General features: G+C 40.8%; 1 protein-coding gene across 2 annotated transcripts; it reads right to left on the reverse strand.

The window, feature by feature from the left end:
- Positions 1–13868: 13868 nt before the first annotated feature.
- Positions 13869–20960, reverse strand: PSMA4 (proteasome 20S subunit alpha 4). Of its 2 annotated transcripts, none has more exons than XM_027123723.1 (9): positions 20827–20960; positions 19378–19404; positions 19110–19152; positions 18665–18827; positions 17272–17349; positions 16859–16947; positions 16265–16395; positions 15400–15523; positions 13869–14279 (listed from the first exon to the last, which is right to left on the reverse strand). In XM_027123723.1, the coding sequence occupies exons 2-9, from the start codon at positions 19378–19380 to the stop codon at positions 14125–14127; spliced, it is 786 nt and encodes a 261-aa protein (XP_026979524.1). In that variant the 5' UTR covers positions 19381–19404; positions 20827–20960; the 3' UTR covers positions 13869–14124. The 2 variants fall into 2 exon arrangements, with proteins under 2 accessions (XP_026979524.1, XP_026979525.1); XM_027123724.1 differs by lacking the exon at positions 20827–20960 and adding an exon at positions 20621–20810.
- Between the last annotated feature and the right edge of the window lie 1712 nt (positions 20961–22672).

Consider the following 22672-nt stretch of genomic DNA (forward strand, 5'->3'; position numbering starts at 1 on the left):
GCAGGTGTCTCAAATGTGGACAACGCCCTCCATGCTGCCATCAGTTAACGTCAGCAAATATTAGTGACTCCATCTGCCGCTGACACTAGCAACTCCGATGGTGATTGACAATGATTGCTAGAATTCCATCTCAGATCGCACTAGATCATACACTTCATCCCTTCTATTCATAATTGATTAGAAAGCTTCATTTGGCTGAAGAGATTCAGGCAAATCATCTTTAAACTTCAATGACAGTGCGTTTCTCTGATTCTTCACAGAAAGCTTTATGGATTTGACACCTCTAAGACTCCTTGTAAGCAGAAGTATCACTCCAAGCTCCAGACTCTGAATCTGTTTAAAAACTAAACCTGGTTGCAAAGAATCCAAAGGTGAAAATTAGTTAAGACATTTTTCCCCAACTAAGTACCACCAGGAAAATGGAACCAATATCCATTGAAACTAGTCTGCTTAAGCTGGACTTAGGGAAAGAAAGGGGCCACAGAAAATGATAACCAGGTTGTCACTAATTACACTTCTACATAGGAAGGAAAGACAGTATTTATCGTCCCTTATTTCTATTTTGCTCTGAAGAATTTATGGGGCATGTAGACACTTATGCAATTCACCCTAACGGTATTTGGAGAAAGTAAAGTGTTATTCTGCTTCTACAGCTAGGGGATTTGAAACTGAGTGGTTGAATAACTGTTGAAGGTCACAGCACCTGTCAGTGGAAAAAATAGAATTAAATGGCTGTTAGCTGAGCCATGGCAAGCATAATTGGGACTCCTAGGTCTCCCCAGAGTGTTACATCAATAACCATGAGAACGGACTTCCCTGGTGGTGTAGTGGTTAGGAATCTGCCTGCCAATGCACGGACATGGGTTCGAGCTGTGGTCCACCGCAACGAAGAATAGTCCCTGCTCACTGCAACTAGAGAAAGCCCGCGCACAGCAATGAAGACCCAACGCAGCCAAAAATAAACAAATAAATAAATAATTTTTAAAAAATGATTAAAGAGGTAAAATTATTTTAAAAAATGACCATGAGAACAAGTTATTTACATAATCTGTGAAAAAATAATACTTGTTACTGTTCTTAAGTGAAAGGTAAAGTGTGTAATTTGTTGGGCACTTTAAAATCCAAGCAAATAATTATAGAATATAATGTATGCATCTTGGATGGTTTTTTCTAGAATGATACACCAATTACTCTCGGTTGCTGGATATGGTGGCAGCACCTGACTCTGATAACAGGCGTTTTCACACTGCTAGGAAATGCTGGCTGATCAAATGACAATGAAAACTGGTGCTGTTGCTGTGGCCACCACCTACAAAGGTTCCCTAAAGTAGCATCTGTCTACCAACTTTCTGAGATTTGACCAAAGGGACTGTCATACAGTCTACAGTGCACCCATATCCCAGACACCACATTTCCTCTGAAGATTATGGAATTTTTGTTACACTTTCCTGCCTTTGCCCATCCTACTCCTCCCTTTCCCTGAATATCCAAACCCACCCTTTCTTCAAGACCCATTTCAAATGCTGCTTGCCCCTTGAAGCCTAGCCTGGTTCCCCCACCAGACACAGCCTCTGCCTTCTCTGAACTTCCAGAACACTTTTATTTCTCTCACAGCACTTACCACGTTCCATCTTTGGGTCCATTTCTCTATACATCTTATGTCCTCTACTAGATGATGAGGTCCTAGGCTTAGAGTCTATGTCTTATTCATCTTTATAATACTCACTAGCGAGTCAGTGCCTTGCCATAGAAAGTGGAATATAATAATTATCATATTAACCTTGCTAGGTAGTGGAAGAATACAATAATCTAAGCACTTCTTAATATACTAGCACATTTAAACTCCAGCAGTATTAGAAGTGTGGTACTTTTATTACCCTTGTTTTGTCTTGACCTCTCTTTCTCACTGCTCTTGGCAGGTTCCTCTTCTTTCACCCAGACTCCGCATGTTGGGAATTCCACAGGCTGAAATCTGGGACCTATCTCTTTCTCTGTACACTCTGCCCCTGCCTCCACCCTACTCCCCCCACTTCTGTGATCTTATCCATTTCCCTGGCGTTAAATACCTTCCACATACTGGCAATGACCAGATTCACACTCAGGTGCTAATCTCAACTCTGGGTCTCTGTCTCAACGCTGTGTGTATGTGACATCATCGTCACTTGGACATGTCAGTTAATTATGTCCCAAAACGTTTTGTTCCCTTAGTCTCCCCATCTCAATCCATGGTACCACCATCCAACTAATTATTCAAGCGAAAAACCTGGAGGTCATCATTGGTTCTTCCCTCTGCTTCACCCACCAAGTCTAATTCAACCTTAAGTGCTGTTTACCTTGAACCTATCTGGAATCCATATCTTAATCCTCCTCTCCTACTACTATAGTCAAGTCCATGCTTATCTCTAGCTGAGACTCCACCTGCACTCTCCAGCACATTCTGAGGGCAGCCTGAGTGATCGTCTTAAAACACAAACAAAATCCCAAGTCCTTGCCACCCATTAGAGTGGCCCCTGCTGCCTGCATTGACAGGTCCCCCCCACCCCGCACGCACACACCATGCTCCTGGGTCATTGGCCCCTTTCAGTCTCTGGAACCAGCCAGCATGGTCCTGCCTTGACATGAACTGCTCCCTCTGCCTGCCCTGTTCCCTCCCCAGCCTTCCTCCTCCCCCGCTTTGCCTAATTCCTACTCCTCCTTCAGGACTGAGCTTATTTATCACCTCTTGAGAGACAAACCAACCTAAGCTGGGTCTTCCACTCCCTCTGTCTATTACTCTGTATCAGTGTGCCCTGTCCCCTCCCCTCACCACATTTGTCACAATTTTTAATGACATAATTTTAGTGTGCCTGATTCCCCCTATAGAAAATTAGCTCCAGATGGGCAACAGCTGTGTCTGGTATCCACCGGTGGGTGCCCAGTATATGGAGCACACAGTTGATGCTCAAAATGTTTGTTGGATGAATAAATGCATGTGAAGTAGTTTGCCCAAGATCTCTGAGCTAGTGAGGTAGAAAATGGTGAGCAGGGATTCAAACCCAGGTGGCCTGACTTCAAACTAAACTGAATCTCTCTCTGTAGACCCCATCCCTAATCTTTAAACCAGAGCCTTAAAAGCTGCCTGGCAGGACATAAAGCTGGTAAAGCGAGCATTCAGCTGCAGGGCCCAAGTGTTCAATAGCTGGCAGCTATTATTGTTTGTGTGGCAGTTATTCTCTGATGTGCTTTTGCACTTACGAAACCCTTAAGCAGAGGGGAGTTGGTGCTTTGGAGTTTAAAAAAGAGCACACGAGAAGGGAATTAGGGGGCCAAATAAATAAGAGGAATCAAAAATAAACATTGTCGTTTGCAAGTGGTATGACCTAATGAGTTGTCTTTTATGTCAATGTTGCTATTCACTTTTCTTTTTTATAACGGGGTCAACTGAGCTAAATTCAGAGCTCGGCAGATTCTCTGAATCTTCCATTCAGCATTTCCATTATGGCTTGGTGATAAATTCTGCTGTGAGCCTTGGAGAGCCAAACTGAAAAGGTAATTAAAGATAAAAATGGATGCTGTCAATTTTATTGTTGAAGTTAAATGCATTTTCACAGATTAAAAGAAAAAAAGCAAGTATTGATAGGATATTAAAATCCAATTCTTCAAAAGAAATGATATAAAAATAAAAGGTCCCTTTCAGGGGCTATTTCAATGGCTGTGATCAAAATGTAAAAGAGCAGACATATTTTAATGCAGGGAGCTTTCAAAGAAAATTAATTGGCCACATTTGTATTAGATTGTAATAGCTAAATAGTAGCACATAAAATCAAATATCACAAAAAGTACAAACCATGTATAAAACTGAGCTGTCTCAATAGAATTTAATAATCGCATATATGCGTATACGTATACACCACAATGTCACGGACCCAATTAACAATAGAAAAACACAAGAGAACAAAGAAATGGCAGTTCATTACAAAACAAAATAAATTATAATGTGTCCTGAACAAATACCAGCTCTTGTTATAAATGAAGATATTGTTTTCCATCTTAAGAAAGTACACTGTAATATCCCATGCCCTCTAAATGTTGAAAACTTTTATATCTGGAAGTGATGAATCATATCATGAAAGAATTTTTTTAAAGACAAATATGAACAATACTCTATTGTGTACTTGTAACTTGCAAAAGGATAGATCTTAAATCTCCACACACACACACAAAATGGTAACTATGTAGAGGTAATGGATATGTTAATTAGCTTGATTGTGGTGATCATTTCACAATGTATATGCACATTAAACATCAAATTTGTATACATCAATGACAGCTCCATAAAGCTGCTAAAATATAATTTCTACAGTAAAAAAAACACAAATATGGATTTCTCTAGATAAATTCCTTCAGCAGATTTGCAATTACTATGCAAAAGCTCAACATTTGTGTATTAGATCAACACAATTTATTAGAAATATGTAAATATTGATTTCATTAAATGAAATGTTCTTCATAGGTGACATACTATTATAAATTTTAAAAAGAAACTTATGCCCTTACTTAATGACCACAAAACACAATTGCAAATGCTTGACTCTGTGCAAAAGGTAGAATTTAAATATTCTTATCAAATATACAGCCTATATCTCACTCTCTTTCTATTCTAGAAATGAGAGGTATTTATAGACACTGCCACATATATCAAAAATAAATGCAAAGGACAAATTACACTGCAGGTATAGACCACAAATGCTCCAGAAATTTGTAGCTATGCACCAGGAGAATTGTCCTCTTAGAATTTAATTCATTGATTGCCAATTTACTTGTCCCTAGACTATTCCCACCTCAATCAAGGGATATTAAGGACTTATGATCCTCAAAAGCACTCAAAAAATGCAAAATTAAATATATTTCTCTTCCATTTGTAATTTGTAGGCTGCCATGTAAGGCATTTAGGGATGTGAGGATAAATTAAAACCAAAATTGAGCTGTTTCTCTACTACGTTTGGGACTCTGCTGTAATTACCTGCTCCTCTAATTTATTTAGCAAGGTTCACTTTCTCATCTATCTAGTGATTACTAATTGATGTCAAGTTTTCTATATGCATAAGAAGACCAGATGAGCAACCTTTTAGCAATACAAAAAACTCCCTCTGAAAGTTAATGTATGGCACTGATTGTTCCAGAGAATCGATTTTCTTTAACCTAATTCTAAGCCACCTGATCCAAGTCTCTCAAAATTGGAAATCATTTGGTAATTTCCAGTTCCACAGCTGTCTCACACGAGACACAATCTCTCCTTGCTCTTCTATAACACGCTTGATTAATAACCTCATTTATTTTCTGCTTTCCTCCCCTACACACAGTAAGTTCCATGAAAGCAGAGATATTACCTATCTCGTTCACTGTATCATCCTGAGAACTTGACAAATAGCTGATTCTCAAATAATTGTTGAATGAATAGCTAGGAGGTGACAGAGCAAGGATCCACACTGGTGTTTATCTGACATCAAAGACCAAAGACTGCACTCCCCAATATGTCAAGAACTTTCTGTATTTCCCAATCTACTATCTCGCAGAGTGTCGGAGAGATCAAATGGGCATCAAAAGCACAACAAGCAATTTCAACTCTGCTTCACCAGTGACTAAGAAGATCTGATGTAACCAAGGATCAAATATATCCTTTTTCTTACAGGTGACTTCAAGTATTCTTTAGTTTTCAACAAATTGAAAACACTCTAGAAGTTAAGGGGAAAAGGGCTGGAGAGGGACAAATGGGGGAGACTCCCATAGAAGCCCAGGCCAGGGATGACAGCAATGGCTTGCACTGCAGTGGTGGCACTGGAGCTGTGTGACCTGGCACAAGCTCATCTCTTCTGAGCTTTGGTTTTCTCAGCTACATAAATAGAAAGTTTGCCTCTAAATCACTGGGCACATTGTAGGCCCTCAGTGCTACAATTATACTAAATGTTTTACAAGGTTATGGTGAGAATTAGCACTGATAAATACACAGTAACTGACACATTTGTGTACTCAACAAATGATAGCTTCTACTCTGTTGTATTGAGAAACAGCGTGTTCTAAGGCTGCAAAATGCTTTAGAAGAGCAATGAAAAGGAAAAAACTTATTTTAAATTCTCATTTAAGACTATTTAAAAATAGCTTTTCTACCTACTGTATACCTCAGGGAACTCTACTCAATGCTCTGTGGTGACCGAACTGGGAAGGAAATCCAAAAAAGAGGGGGCATATGTATACATATAGCTGATTCACTTTGCTTTACAGTATAAACTAACACAACATTGTAAAGCAACTATACGCCAATAAAAATTAATTTAAAAATAAATAAATAAACCTCACATTAAACCTAAAATAAATAAATAAATAAAATAGCTTTTCTGTAATTTGCCATAGTCTACCAGTACACTTATTCTGCAGCTAAACTGGGCCAGTGAAATAAGCTAACAGTGGCTAACTCTGGGCAAGATAGTAGGGGCAATTATTATTTAATTTGTTGTGTATTTTCCAAATTGAGCATGCACTGCTTTTGTGATCGGGAAAAGCAAGTTGTTAGATTGCTTAGGACTCAGAAGACAATTTACCTCGGATTCTCTCGTTCTGTACTCTCTCAAAGTCATTCGGACTGACGTTTTCAGAGAATGTTGTTATATCAGGCTCTTGGGTACAGAATCAAAGACGTGGCCTTTCCTAGTGTTAGGCATAAAGGAACTTAGAGAAGACATTCTTCCTGCCAGGATGAAAGGAAGCCAAAATCCTCTCCAACTGTGAGACCTACTTCAAGGACAACAAATGAATTCATATATGTACATTTACTCAAGGAGTCAATCCAGTTCCCATTTTTATTGGGCTCTTACAGGAGAAAATAGCAGAAAGTAGACTCCTTTTAAAATCTGAATTGTTAATATGAATGTATAGTATAAATATGGATGAAAAATTAACCAAGATATGACCCATCAATTCCACTACTAGGTATATAGAGAAAGAGAAATTAAAACACATGTCCACACAAAAACATATACATGAGTATTCAAAGCAGCAATACTCATAATAACCAAAAAACAGAAACAACCCTAATGTCCCCAAACTGATGAATAGATAAAATGTGGTATAATCACACAACGGAATATTATTCAGTAATAAAAGGAGATGAATTCATGCTATTATTTCTCTCACCTAGTAAACAAAGAAATACCAATACATACTACAACGTGGATGAAGCTTGAAAACATTACACTAAGTGAAAGAGGCCAGTCACAGAGGACCACTTAGTATATGATTCCATTTATATGAAATTCCCAGAATAGGCAACTCTGTATAGACAGAAAGTAGATTAGTGGTTGTGTAGGGCTGAGGAGGGACCTGGGGGTGATGGCAAATTGGTACAAGGTTTCTTTCCCAGATGATGAAAATGTTCTAAGATTGTGGTGACAGTTGTACGACTCTGTGACTATGCTAAAAGTCATTGACGTGTACCCTTTAAATGAGTGAATTGTATGGTCTATGAATTATATCTCGATAAAGCTGTTACCAAAAAATAAATAAGTAAATAAACCAAGAAAGGCAAATAACTATCTTATTTCATGTTGTTCTGAATTCATTCATTTTCTTTTTCCCCCATTAATCAGTTCATTAGAAATATTTTAAATTCAACTATTTTGTGAAGTTATGAGTTCTGGAAAGGAAAGGTAACATCGGAAGAATATCAGAAGCTATTTAAAGCAGCTATAAGATGGTCTTTCTCTCTTTTTTTTCTCCAGTTGAGTCATACCTTCAAACTTTTTCTTTGAAAGTTTAGGGAAGACTCATTTTTTTTTTAATACTGGAAAAAAGTCAGGCTCTCTTCCTCCCCCCAAATATCTTGGACAAATCACATCTGTTTAAAATTTATTCTTGTACTTATTGGTTTTGCAAAAGAAGGCATCGTCTTACACAGTATTTGTAATTAAAAGCAAATCATTTGTTTAAAAAAAGGGCAGTTTGCCAAAAAATGGTTTTGGTCTTTTATAATTCTCATTAAAACAATATCTAGCCCAAAAAAAAAGAATGGACAATTCCCAATTAGCCTGAACATTCGAATTAAAGTTGCATAATTAATTTAAATAGTGCCTTTTAAAAATAGATACCAATTATATATTTAAAATTGCACATGATAGGGGCTTCCCTGGTGGCGCAGTGGTTAAGAATCTGCCGGCCAATGCAGGGGACACGGGTTCGAGCCCTGGTCCGGGAAGTTCCCACATGCCATGGAGCAACTATGACCAGGCACCACAGCTACCGAGCCTGTGCTCTAGAGCCTGCGAGCCACAACTACTGAGCCCACACGCCACAACTACTGAAGACCAAGTGCCTATAGCCCATGCTCCACAACAAGAAAAGTCACCACAATGAGAAGACTGCACACCACAATGAAGAGTAGCCCCCGCTCGCCACAACTAGAGAAAGCCCGCGTGCAGCAACAAAGACCCAATGTGGCCAAAAATAAAATAAAAAATAAAATTAAATTAAATAAATTAAATTCAAACAATAAATAAAATTGCGCATGATAAAAGTGATATAACCACAAATTTACTAGAAGTATGTTATAGACTTTGGCATGGGGAATATCTTTATATGCATGATACTAACAACAAGAACTATAAATGATTGATAGTTTTGCCTGCATAAACACAAAAAGCCTTCAGTATACCTGCATTAAAAATGAATTTTTTAGAAGTTAAATGCTCTGATAGAAAACTGAGCAAAGGAGATGGACAGTACACAAAAGAATACAAATGAACAACATGTGGAAGAAAAAGAAAAAGAAAGCATTTGACATGGTTTTACTCACTGTGTAATGTGCAATATTGTTTGCAGAATTCTTCCCTCCCAGGGATATTGGTTTTAAGCCAAAACAGCAATAAGAAAAAGACGTTAGGAAATTTTAAGAGTAGTTCATCATATTCACTTAATGTCTTTTAAAATTAGATTGTAACTACTTATCTGAGTTAGAGGCCCTAGTCATCCTCTACTCCCTCTCTCTCATCCCTCACTGTGTGGGAGCCTCCCTCCTCTCTGTTCTTAGACCCTCATCCTTCCTTGCCTATTTAGGTAGCCTCCTATCTGGTTTCCCTGCCTTATGTCTCTTCCTACTTAATCCATCTTCTGGACTCCAAGAGTTCGAGTGTTAATTGTTTCTCTCATTTACTAAGAATCTCAGCAGCCTCTGCATTGTATCGAGCACAAACTCCAAGATCTGTGAAGCTGTCTTCTCTCCTTAGCATACGTGTCCAACCTCATCTCTTGTTCCTCTTCTTCCCCTAACGAGCTATGCTCTAGCTCTGCTCAGCTATGGATTTTCCATAAAAATGTGAAGCTTTCCCACTGCCAGGCCTTTACACAGCAGTTCCTTCTGCCTTTCCTCCCTAACCTCAGCGTACAGCCACCTGGAGTCTAGCACATCCTCCACATTGTTAAGTAGTTGATGACAGCCCCGCCTTTCCTGCAAGACTGCACATTAAGAACTGAGGATGAGGGGAGGGGTAAATTGGGTGTTTGAGATTAACATATACACACTACTATATATAAAATTGATAAACATCAAGGACCTAGTGTATAGCACAGGGAATTATATTCAATGCCTTGTAATAACCTATAATGGAAAAGAATCTGAAATAGAATATATGTATATATGTAACTGAATCACTTTGCTGTACACCTGAATCATTATAAATCAACTGTACTTCAATTAAAAAAAAAGAACTGAGGACATGTCTTACTCATCCATGAATCCACATCACCTAAAATTACCAGGAATATGGTAAATATAAAGAAATAAAGAAATGAATCCACTTTCTGATTTTTTTCCAGAATGTAGAATATTTTTACATTGCTAAAACAAATACTTTCATGGAACTTTCAAAGTGCTGGACTGTAGAAATTCCAGTCTTATTTTCTGATTAAGAAAAACACCAGCAATAAAATTATATGAAGGAACATGATTTTTTTTCCACGATTTATTTTTAAAAACGTGATTTGTAACTCACCAAAATGAAATCAGCTTAAGATTTTGATTTTAAAGTTTGACTCAAGATTTGAAACTTTTAGCTTTTTGGTTTCCTATTTGTTTCTGTTAAGGTGCTCTTGAACCCATAGTGCCCCTGTGAGAACCCACAAGTTTTGCCCAGGTGAGAGGATGAAATGCCTGCTGTAGGTGGAGGAGTGCCCCTGTTCAGATGAGGATTGCTAAGCTTATATTTGGGATGAGTCGTCAGGAACCAGAGGGGTCTGAAATCTAGGACTAAAAATACACCACAGAACAGAGGAGAAAGAAGCTGGGTGAGAATCTAGGCTAGCAGTCAGCCCGAGAGCAGGAAAAAACCCAGTTATAGAATAGCCCCTGCTGCAACCCCACCTTCTACTTTTCCCCTACAGTATGAAATTATTTCAACAAAAGGGTGAATATGTCAAAATTTGCCCATCTTTTGGGTGAAGTTCTGAAGACTTGCTTCTAATGTGGTGGTAAAATATGCTAAGCTGTCTTACCCACTACAGTCTTTGAAGTTGTCACAACTTTAAGCACGTGTTGAAGGGGTGATCAGAATATGGAAAACCCACCAGTTCTACTGACCTGGATGGAAAAGAGGTGTATTTTAGGATTTCACTCCACCATATCAAGAGCCACTATGCATTCCTTCAACAATATTTAATTCTTGCCTAATAGGTACCAGTTTCTGTTCTAGGTACTGGAACATAGCTGTTGAATAAAACAAAGTCCTTGCTCTGGAAGCTTATATTCCAGTGAGGTAGACGGACAGTAAACAGGCCAGATGGTGTTGAGTGCTATGGAGGAAACTCAGCAGGGAGAAGGAGAATGTGAGTGTGTGGGGAACAGACTGCTCTTCTGTAGGAAGTAGCCAAATAAGGTGACATTGAGAGAGAGACCTGCACGAGATGAGTGGGCCATACTGATGTTCTCAGGGGAAGAGTATTCCCAGGTCAGAGGGAATGGCAAGTGCAAAGACCCTGGGATGGAAGAGGGCTTGTTATTTCAAGGAACAAGGGGGCTCATCTGATGAACAGAGTGAGGAAGGGAGCACAAGGTGGAAGAGAAGGTAGCAGAGGTGCCAGAGTATGGGGCACCTTGTAAACCAGTGTAAAGAATCTGGCTTTTACTGAGCAAGAAGGGAAGCTACTGGAGAGTTTTGAGCAAACCAGTAGCACAATCTTACATTTTGAAAGGCTGCTGTGTTGAGAAATGGCTGAAGGGAAAGGAAGCAGATGGAGCCTGTAGCAATAGTCCAAGTGAGAGAGAATGGTGGCATGGATCAGTGTACCTGCAGTGGTAAATGGTTGGATTCTAGATACATTCTGGAGATAAAGCCAACAGGATTTATCAATTCACTTCTCCATCTACCTCTACTTCTGTGCATAGCGAGACTGAAAGGTCATTTTACGACATACTGTCAACCCTCATTATGTACAGATTCTGCATTTGCAAGTTTGCCTTTAACCCCAAAACCAATACTCACAGTGCTCTCCTGGTCACTGTGGACACGCACAGAGCCATGGAAGTATTTGTTGCCTGATGTCCATTTTCCCAGCTGAAGTCAAACAAGGAGCCACTCTGCCTTCTTGCTTCAGCTCATACTGTAAACAAGTGTTCTTTTGGTCATTTTTGTGCTATGCTTTTTGAATTTTTGTGCTTTTTGTTGGTGATTTCACTTTTTAAAATGTCCCTTCAGTATAGTGCTTGCTAGTGTTCCTAAACACAAGGCAGCTGTGATGTGCCTTACATAGAAAATATATGCATTAGATAAGCTTCATTTAGGTATGAGTTAAAGTGCTGTTGGCCATGAGTTCAATATTAATGAAGTACCAACGTACATTAAATGTCTCTAAACAGAAACACACATAAAACAAGACTATGTATTGATCTGTTGATGAAAGTGTTGTAACCAGAGGCTCAAAGGAACCTAACCTGTTATTTTACTAGGAGCAATGGCTCAGAATTTGCTAATTCAGCCTTCATGCTGACTTTACAGAACATGGCTACCACAAACAAGAATCAACTGTATTAAGAGAAATTTAGAAGATTCAAAAAGCACTATGTCAAAGGGGCTTGGAAATAGCTTGAACACCACCACGTGCAGAAAACTCCAAGACACTGCTATTGCTTAAGAGCACTTAATTAGGGATTAGGCTGGGACCCCATATCGGATTGACAACACTGCTATGGCTCAATGCACTGGTTCTCATCCCTGCTGTCCATTAGATCGTCCGGGGAGATTTCGAGCAATGGTAACGCCAGGGTCCACTGCAGAGGTTGCTTTAATTGGTATAGGGTATAGCCTGGGTACAAAGAAATTTAAAAGATTTTCAGATGATTCCAATATGCAGCAAAGCACTTCTCAAACTTCAGCATGAATTAGAAACACATGCAGAGCTTGGTTAAAACAGATTGCTGGGCTCTATGCCAAGATTTTTATTCAGGAGGCCTGGGATGGGACGCTAGAATTTGCATTTCTAGCAAACACCCAGGTGACGCTCCACAGACCACGCTTTTAAGTAGCACTGCCCTACAGCACTTCCATCAGAGGATTCTATTCTAAGTGACAGCATCCTAAGCAAAGCTCAGCGGTGGAGCTCCCTTTGGCCAAACTGAACTATTCTCATCTTTTGGTTCTTTTTCCTCTGTAGCCTTAGTTTCTCTTGCATAACCTTTCACATGGCTTGGGCTGCCAACTGGGAGAGCTGGTCCTAATGCAGGACCTTCAGTATTCTTTCCTCATATCCACACATCAAGTCTGGCTTGGCTCAGCCCACACGTTCATTCTCAAACCCATCCCTGCAGACAGACATGGTAATCTGGCCAGACTGAGTGATGTGCTCACCTTTGTGAAAGGCGTGGGATTATCTGACTGACAGACCCACCAGGACCACCTGGAGTAGAGGAGCAGAAAACCAGAGTGGAAAACCCGTAGCTTACAGGAATAATGAGCTCAAGGCAGTGGTCACCTCTCAGGGGTAGAGGGAAACAGAGAAGAATGAGACCTGAAAGGGACACACAGGGGGCTTCAAAAGTACTGATTAATTTGTTTCTGAAGCTCGGTAGTGGATACACAGGGCTTTCATTTTAATTCTACCTTTCGCGTTTTACTATGTTTGCAAGTATGTATGTGTACACACACACAGACACACAGGATTTTTAAGTCCAGTATGAACACCCATCAATATCAAAGGTTGGCGAACGACTCTTATTTCACTAGATAGGCTTCGGATAGGGTAATATCAGACGAGACCTAGGAGAAGGACAGCTCTCCGTTTTGCTCAAATTGGGCTACAGGTTCTCCAAGATGGTAGGGGAACAAAGAACAGAAAATCTTCACTGCACAGTTCCCACCTTTCTTTTTTTATGATGTTTACATTTCTGTCCATTTTAACATCTTATTTAAAAGTAACTGGGACTTCCCTGGTGGCGCAGTGGTTAAGAATCCGCCTGCCAATGCAGGGGACATGGGTTCGATCCCTGGTCCAAGAAGATCCCACATGCCGCGGAGCAACTAAGTCTGTGCGCCACAACTACTGAGCCTGTGCTCTAGAGCCCACGAGCCACAACTACTGAGCCCACGTGCCACAACTACTGAAGCCTGTGGCCTAGGGCCCATGCTCTGCAACAAGAGAAGCCACCGCGATGAGAAGTCCATGCACCGCAATGAAGAGTAGCCCCCGCTCGGCGCCAACGAGAGAAAGCCCACGTGCAGCAATGAAGACGCAAGGCAGCCAAAAAAAAAGTAACTGCAAGAGTAGCCACAGTATACATAAAGTGTGAAAAGACCACAGCCCTATTAATCCTGGTATCTTTAACAGTTACTGCTAGAGAATGTTTTCCTTCACCATTTCCATTCTTTCCAAGTTTTATTCAAAAAAAAAAAAAGAGGGGGAGGGTGATTAAGATGTCCATAAAGAGTAACCATCATTACAATATTCACCTGGACAGCAATAACAAGGACCCAATTCAGTTGGTACCATCCTATTTTCCCACTAGACAAGTTAAAAAAAAAGTCAAAGCTTTCTCAATGTGGAAGAATAGGACAGCTTTTACACTGAAATGGTGCCCCAAATGAGTTATAAAATCCCTGATTTTGTCTTCTATTTATCCTTTTCTTTCTGTTCTTTTTCTTTCTTCTCACGCTCAGCTTTCGCTTCTTCTTCCTCATGTTTTTTGATCAACTGTTCCACTTCCTTTTGTTTGAGAACTCTGATGACTGTCTTTCCATTCTCTCTTGTTAGTGTGGCGATTTCCACTGGAAGCAAACACACACACTTGTAATACAGGCAGCCATACTTAGCCAAAACCCTTAATAAGCAACCACAGTTTAATCTCTTCATACCGTTTGAGCCATAGTACACCACTTTTCCAAGTTTTCTGCTGAATATAATTCATGGATACTTTCATGGAAACAAAATACCTTCAATACTGTAATGTTTTTATGAATATTTTTACTTTAATATCATCTTTATCTTCATCCATACTAACTTTCTGAGCTGCTGTTCTGTTACTTTTGCGGAAAAAGTACAACCAGCCAATTGCTCTAGCTGGCCTGACCAGAAAGAGCCAGTTTCCTCGTTAGAACCTCTGAGGGCTCAGCCAAAATCTTTAACCAGTACTTACACTTACTTTTCATGAACTTTTCAAATCTCTTTTCAAAACAAAGGCATGAAAAGCAGCTCCCATGACTATGGATGAGAAAAGCAGACTAATGCCAAAAGGAGGAGAAATTTTGAGAAGGGAAAATTGAGTAGTGCCTCCTTGAAATTAGGTAGACATAGACAAGAGGACAATCTGCAAGTAAATGGCATTTTTTAAAGCAACACCAGGAGCTAAGTTATCCTAAACTAAATCAATACGTTAATTTACCACAATTTTTGAAAAACATTACTTACAAATATTGTTTTATATGGTCATGTAACTTTAGTTAAATAAAGCATTTACAATTGCAAACATGGGCTTAACGTAAGAGATCAGTAGATTCAGAAGAACAGAGGGTACAACTCATGCAAATGTTGTATCTCTGGTAAAGGACACCAAACATATATAACCATATAATTACTTTCATATTCTTTATCATATGTACACATGAGCACAGATATCATTGTCAAGAAGTCGATAAGATAAAATAGCATGGATCAGATTTAACTATGAATATTGAGAACATTCAGGCTCAAGTCCTTAAGCTTGTTATGTAGTGTGGGACGGTGGCTCCAGAACTTGTCAGTGTTGACCTTGGGCAAGTCTTAGGAAATAGCTGTAAGGTCACCTAACTTATAAGGCTGCTGTTTCAGTGCACTATGATAACATGTTAAAGGCCTACTCTATCAATTCCCTCACTAAGCAAACAAATTAGAGGAGTGGACATAAATTACCTTTTTCAGCAGAGAGCTTACTAACATCCATGGTCTTATTTAGGACTTTGATAGCTAAAGCAAGAGCTGACTTCAAAGTCATTTCTCCTTCTTTGTAATCTTGTTTTAACATTGACACAGCTGCCTATAAAACATAAGGAAGAATCAACATAGAGAACTTCCTTTAAATTTTTGCGATTTTTAGGAACATGAATAATGCCTGAATTATTATTGGCATTATAACCAACATAAACAATTTTTTTTAACATCTTTATTGGGGTATAATTGCTTTACAATGGTGTGTTAGTTTCTGCTTTATAACAAAGTGAATCAGCTATACATATACATATGTTCCCATATCTCTTCCCTCTTGCGTCTCCCTCCCTCCCACACTCCCTATCCCACCCCTCCAGGCGGTCACAAAGCACCAAGCCGATATCCCTGTGCCATGTGGCTGCCTCCCACTAGCTATCTACCTTACGTTTGTTAGTGTGTATACAACATAAACAATTTTAATGGCAGGGAGGGTTGACATGGGATAGGGGTGCAAAGGAGGGATGTTGATGATCTATGAATGAATCCCAGGTATCCATGACAGAATTCAGGGCGTCTGTGAACTAGTATGTGGGAGACGGGGGAACTAGATCTTATTTTCACAACTTCTAACTGAAAATTAGCACTTCCTTTCATTATTACTGTAGGCAGTAAACCCTAGTAGTATTAGTAGTACCTGTGACTTCATCACCAATAGAAATCACAGATACTTTCATATCACATTAAGGCTGTTGCAGCTACCTTAAAATGTTGTTTACACTCATCACTACTTTAAAACTATGGCAGTTACTAGACCCTTTGCTACATTCTATAGCAACACAAAAATACTCACAGCGCTATTATTTCCAATGCATGTAGCTTTCCATCCTCCATAATTTCCGCTAGGGTCACTCTGATAGAGCTGAAAGCCATAGTGCTTATCCCAGCCAATGTAAAGCAATGAAACACCAAAGGGACGTTTTCCTTTAACAGAGAAAAAAAAAGCTAAACATACCAACAATCTAAATTTAGTGTCACTATGGTTACTTGAGCTCAGTGGCTAACCCCTCTTCTGTGAAGTTAAGCATTCATAAACTGTTCCGTGTTCTGGCCACCACAGATAAGCTCCATCAAAAATTCCACTTTTGTTTCTAGGATTTGGATGCAGCCAGGAGAGGGAATAAAGACAAAGAGGACCAGTGCTAAATTTCATCATTATGTAAAAAGCAATTTGTTTCCTGATTTGAAAATGTTATTTTGGCCTTTCAATAGTCTATTAATAAAATGTTCGATAGTCTACATAGTGGAAGCCAGTTAGTTCATGAAGTGAGAATGGATGAAAAGTGTCTACTTATTTCACTTTCAATTTCATTTTACCATCTCAAAAAGGTTATTACTCATAAAACGTTTTATCTTTTGGGAATAAAATTTCCAAAAGTTTCAGTACCTCCAAACTGCGTATAAGCTTGTTTGATATCACACAGTGCTGTGACCAACTGCTCACAAGGAATTGGCTCCTGATACTGCAATAAATACCTAGGATAAAGAAACTGGCATATGAATAGTTTTCTCTAAAACACTCTATATACACACTCTAAGCAAAATACCCTCTGAAAAGAAATCTCTGTCATGGGGTCAATATAATAGTCACTTATAAATAATCTAAAGGGGGAGAGTAGAGGGCATGGCAACATCTTAGAAATCATACAGTAACTAATATTTTGCAAGTTTGGTTAAAGAAAAAAACACTGTAATTTGCAATTAATAGGTTTTTAATGACTTTAATCTTGACAAAAATGAGTTCTTAGAAACATCGAAACTAATTTTACATATCATCAATTATAGTATTTACGACCATACCTTTGAGCAATGAGCCTCAGTTCATTAGTCAGAACATTAGCATCAGAAGTTATGCCTGCCACACTGCAGGCCATATCCCTTGAGGAAAAGAAAGACATTTATCTGTAAGCAGAGAAGATGTTTACCAGGGGTATTTTACAAGTTTTAGAAAGTACTAAGCTCTATTAGAAATTCACCATGCTTCCTCTCAGCTGCTAAACCCTTCAGACAAAACCTATGTGTGTTTTATCTTTGTAGGAAACTTTCAACTTGATGTCATTCAACACATAAGATAAACAAATGCACACTTAAGTTCTTCACAAGAGATGTATTTACCATCACCACCCTGTGAACAGGGCAAGAGAATAAACACTAGGAAGCTAGGGTAAATCCCAAGAAGATTCAACCACAAAGAAGAAAAAGGTTTTGCCAGACAGGAAGACAGACTACCCCACGCTCTTGGGTAGTAAGCACTCTCACCTCCTAAGGCCTAACTTGATGGGGGTGAGGGTGAGGGGACCCAAAGGGAGGGATATTTTATGAGCCTGCCTAGGAAGCTCAGGGCTAGGCTTACAGGGAGGGTGCATTTCCTTTCTCTACTCCCCATTCCCTGAAAGCTGCCCCGGCTCTCCTACAGCTTCGACACCCTCTGGCACTGTGCCTAATCAAGCCTGCAAGCTGCTGAGGGGCCCAATAGTGACTGTGGAGGGATGACACTTTCTTGGGTGAGTGTATCAGAAAGGCCCTATAACCAGAATTCACCTGGCTCACCACTGAAGGGAAAGTCTCCAATGAGCAAATCCAGCTCTCTGCTAGCTGCAAAGCCCTGAACACCCAACTGTAACAGAAACTTCACTAAGTGTACAGAAAAGTCTAAACTTTTCCCAGACCTTCAGGAGGCCTATTCTTTGGTAAGATTCAGTATAATTCAAAATAATTCCTGAGTAACCATTATAAACAATACCTTGAGGGCCTCCTATATGCCAAACACTGTGCTAGTTTATCTCATTCATTTTATTTCATTAAACTGCCACAACCACTCTAGTAGGCTCTGAAGCCCAGAGAAGTTAAACAATGGGTGTGAAGTCACAGCTTTCATATTCTTTCATATTCTTTGGTGAATATGAAAGTCCCAGTTACTTTCATATTCTTTGCATTGGTGGAGCCCAGATTTAACCCAAAGCTGTGTGACTACCAAGCCTCTTACCACTATACAACGCTGTTCCTCCACTAAGTACTTGACCCTGCACTTTAAAAGAATAACATATGGTCCTGGGCCTCAAGGAAGTTTCAAGCAAATAAGTTAAAAGGAAAAAATTTCAGAAGTAAAAACAGAACAAACTGTTCAATTCTATCATGTCACATGGAATAGCCCTCCCAAAATATGAGATGTTTGCCCTAAGATTTCACTTACTCATTCAGTTTATAAATTTTTTCAGAAAAAAAGACTTCATCAAGAAGCTTGTGGATGTTACGTCTCTCTGCTGCAAGCAGAACACCATCATTTGCTAAAATTCCCAAACAGGTGCCTGCATGTCCTATAGCTTCCATGGCATATTCAACTTGGTACAAGCGACCTACAAGACAAAAGCAGTGAGAAACCAAGACTCTCTTCCTTGTTCTTGCACCACTGGTTCAAGAGAAATCAGCAACAACACTGGAGGGCTACAGACGAGAGTCCTACTTTTACTCATAGTCCTATGATGTACATAATCAACCTGGTGATCATTACTTCAAACTACAGAAAGGATGAACAACTGAGTCTTAAAAAAAGTTTGTAGATTCCCCACCCACCCCTAAAATTCAAATACTTAAAAATTTTTTTTTATTTGAGACAGATCAAACAATTTATATTTTACCTTCTGGAGAAAATATAGTGGTCCTAGAGTCATATCTTCGAGACTGCAAAGGAAAAACATACAAATGATTCCTACCCACTTTTAGTAAGCCAATTCCTGTAAACCCACAAGTCATTTTACAGAACACATCCTGGTATACAAAATTCAGAGAGTGGGAGGAAACTGGTAAGGCATCATTCCATTTCAATTTTCTCATGCAAGTCTGTAAGCTGAGTACAAGCAATACAATTTATCAGGCAACAGCTAACTGGCATGTGTATTAACTCACCATGTTTTCTGAACTTTATGATAATTCCTGTAAAAAGAAAATAGGATAATTATTAAAATGAAACTTACAATTTAAAAAGCATTTCTTGACTTGAAAAAAAAATGTTTTCTTCACTCTCTTCATTCAGCCAACATTTACAGTGCACCAGGCACTATGCCAAATGCTGGAATGCCAGCATGGGTAAGAGCAATCCCTTTCCTAAAGAGCATACAGTCTGGTGGCCAGGTGAGGGAGAAGACACAGAAGGACAATTATAAAGCAATATGGTAACAGAGGCACTAAGGGTAGAGTGGGAAGAGGGTTGGAGAAAATCAAGAAAGTATTTTTTGCGAAACACATACAGAAAATGAGCCCAAATTAGAGATGGGAGAAGCAGAAATAAGGCTGAGAACATTTAGGTCTAAGAGGAAGAACAGGGGAAGAAAGAAGGGAAAGGCATTCCAGGCAGAGGAGAAAGCTTGGGCAAAAGGCACTGAGGCAGGATAACTTAATGGGCGAGAGAAATTGCTGAAGTTAAGAAAGATATGAAAAAACTAAAGAACTAAGCAAGTATCCAGACCATGTAGAGTTTTGAATGCCAAGCTAAGAGGCTTAGGCTTTCTCCAGAGAATGATACGGGGTCCTGAACTATGAAGGGGAGGAGCGGGATGGTAATCTTTGGCATCATTACTATTACTGCAAAAGACAACACTGGGGCTCAGCGTGATTTGGTGGGAAAAGCCAAACTTCGGCCTCCAGAGCCAATTTTCCCAAATTCTAGAATATCGGTAATTAAAAATGGAAAGATAAGCAGGGATCAGGTCCCGAAGGCCCGCGTGCCCAGGTAAAAACTATGAATGCTATCTCTTATGCAATGGGGCTCCAAAGAATGAGGCTGGGCCAAAGAGCCACAGGAGCTGACCGGCATTTTAGAAAGATCGCTCTGGCTGGTGAAGAGTGGGGCAGGGTAACCAGCTATGCGGCTACTGCAACACGCAGGTGAAAGGTAAGGCTGGCCCTGAGCAGAGCGCCAGGAGATCAGAGAGGAGACCGCCGGGGCTTCTGATTCGCGAGAGAACACAACTTTCTCATCTCCACGCCAGACGCAGGACAACGGCCCGAGGCGAGTTCACCTGCACCTCCTTTCCCGCAGGTTCACTTTCACTACGGACTCTTAACAGTGACGGAGGCAGCCCTACAACTCTGTCCTGCCCACCGGCCCCGCGCCCGCCCCGCCGCCCGAGCGTCCCCAGTCCCGTGGTGCCTGCTCAGTGCAGAGAAGCCCGACGGCGGCCGTCCGGAGCCAGTCCCGCGGCCGGTCCATCACCAAGGAGCCGGTGCAGAGTCATCGTGTCCACGGTTCCTCGGCGGCCGCTGCAGGCCGGGACCAGCTCTGCCGCGACGCTCAGGATCCCCGCCCGCGGAGAGAGCGGCCAAGCTTCCGCGAGTGCGCAGGGGGCAAAGGCTCACCGAGGGGAGACGCTGAAGAGCCTACACGGAGCTCTTTCTCTGCGAGAGAAAACGCACCACCACCGCCTGAGTATCCGCTGCTAATATGGCCCCCGCGCGTGCGCAGAGCCACCGGCGGGGGCGGGGCAGCCGAGGACGCGGAACTCCTTATGGGGGGCGGAGCGAGCGCCGGTTGTCCTCGTGGGAGCTGCGGAGTTGAGGTTCGGAGGCACTGGCAGGGACCCTCAGCACGATGAGGGGGCACTAGAACACGGGGAGCGGGGCAGGAAGACCCTGGCCAAGGAGGAAGTGGAATTATAGCTAATGTCCCTTTTCCACTGTTTGCGCTTTATTTTCACTTTCGCTTTCTATTCAGCACTAAGTCATTGGCCCAGGAGAGCACTGGTGTGGGACCGCCTGTTAATTGCTTGCCTTTCCTGCCCTGTTCTCAAAACGGACCCAAGCACGTCAGACGTTACCCTTCACTCTGCCTTTTCTCACCATCTCCCTTCTTGAATCTGTCTTCCACTTTTATTGCTGATACATGCATTTTGGGGCATATAAAGCATATTATGAGGGGGTTTACACCTTTGGGAGAACTTTCACCCTAGTCTTCTCCTCTTGTCTTTTCACCTCGTTAGAAAGGATTCCCCTGACCAACCTAGTTAAAGCAATACCCTACCATCACCGTACACACACATTATCTTTTATACAGAAATTGTCATGTTTATTTATGTGTTCATTATCCATCTCTCCTTTCCACTCTTTTTTTCATCTGGCTTCAGTCTCTGTGTAAACTATCTACTATTCATGTTTTAAGTTTCTCCGAGCTAGACGCTTGACTAGGTCTGAATTAATGTGTAGTCATTTGCTCATAGTCTCCTCGAAGAAGAGGTCCACAGGGTAGGGACTTTGTCCTCTTCATGTTGGGCAAAAACTTATTATTGACGGATCTGGGCTTTGAAAAGGAGGTAACCTGGGAACGAGTTGTGGTTTGAGGTCTCTCCTTTCATTTCTGCTTCCCAGGCACATAGGGAGGTGAGCCAAGGCAAAATGGTAAGGGCCACAGCCAGACAGGTGGTGTTCTGAAAGCATCCTTAGGTGGCAGTGTAACTTATGTAATCTCTCTGAGGATTCCTGCCACCTTAGTTCATTCTGACGAATTAAGCATTAAGAGTTTTAAATGAGAGGTAGAATTTATTAGGTCAAAAGAAGAGGGATCAGTTGAGATAAAAGAGCAGAAGTAAAAATGAGTTTAACAAGTTTGGGTGACAGAGTAGCTCAGTCTGGTCAGAGTGAAGAGACGTCAATAAAGGGAGGAAAAGAGGAAAGGCATTTTAGGCCAAACTGTAGAATGCCTTCAATGCCAGAATTTTTTCTCTGTAGGTAGTGGGAAAAGAGGATTAAAGTGATGTTTTAGGATGATGAAGCCTCATGATCTCCCATCCCACATGTTCCTCCTACAATGTGGCATGGATGCTTCCCATTGAGAGGTTTTGTGTCCCTTTCCCCTGAATCTGGGTGGGCCTGTGACTGCAACGGAAGTAACATCATATGACTTCCAAATGCAGGTCATAAAAAATAAATTTCTGTCTTGTTCTCTTGGGAAGGTGTTTCTTGGAACCCTGGCACCATGCCATGAACGAGCAGAGACCAAATGGAGAGATATTCCACCAACAGCCCGGCTGAGGTTCCAGCATGACTGGCCAGATTTGTGAGTGAGGATTCCTCTAGACGATCTTAGTCCCCCATCATTGAATCTCCCCCAGCATTGAGGTCTTCCCCACTGAGGCCCCAGGCATTGTGGAGCAGAGACAAGCTGTCCCAGGGCCTGTCTGAATTCATGACCTGAAGAATCCGTAAGATA

This window comes from Aethalodelphis obliquidens, unplaced genomic scaffold, assembly GCF_003676395.1.
Source record: "Aethalodelphis obliquidens isolate GAN/ISIS:26980383/991018 unplaced genomic scaffold, ASM367639v1 scaffold26, whole genome shotgun sequence".
NCBI lineage: Eukaryota > Metazoa > Chordata > Mammalia > Artiodactyla > Delphinidae > Aethalodelphis > Aethalodelphis obliquidens.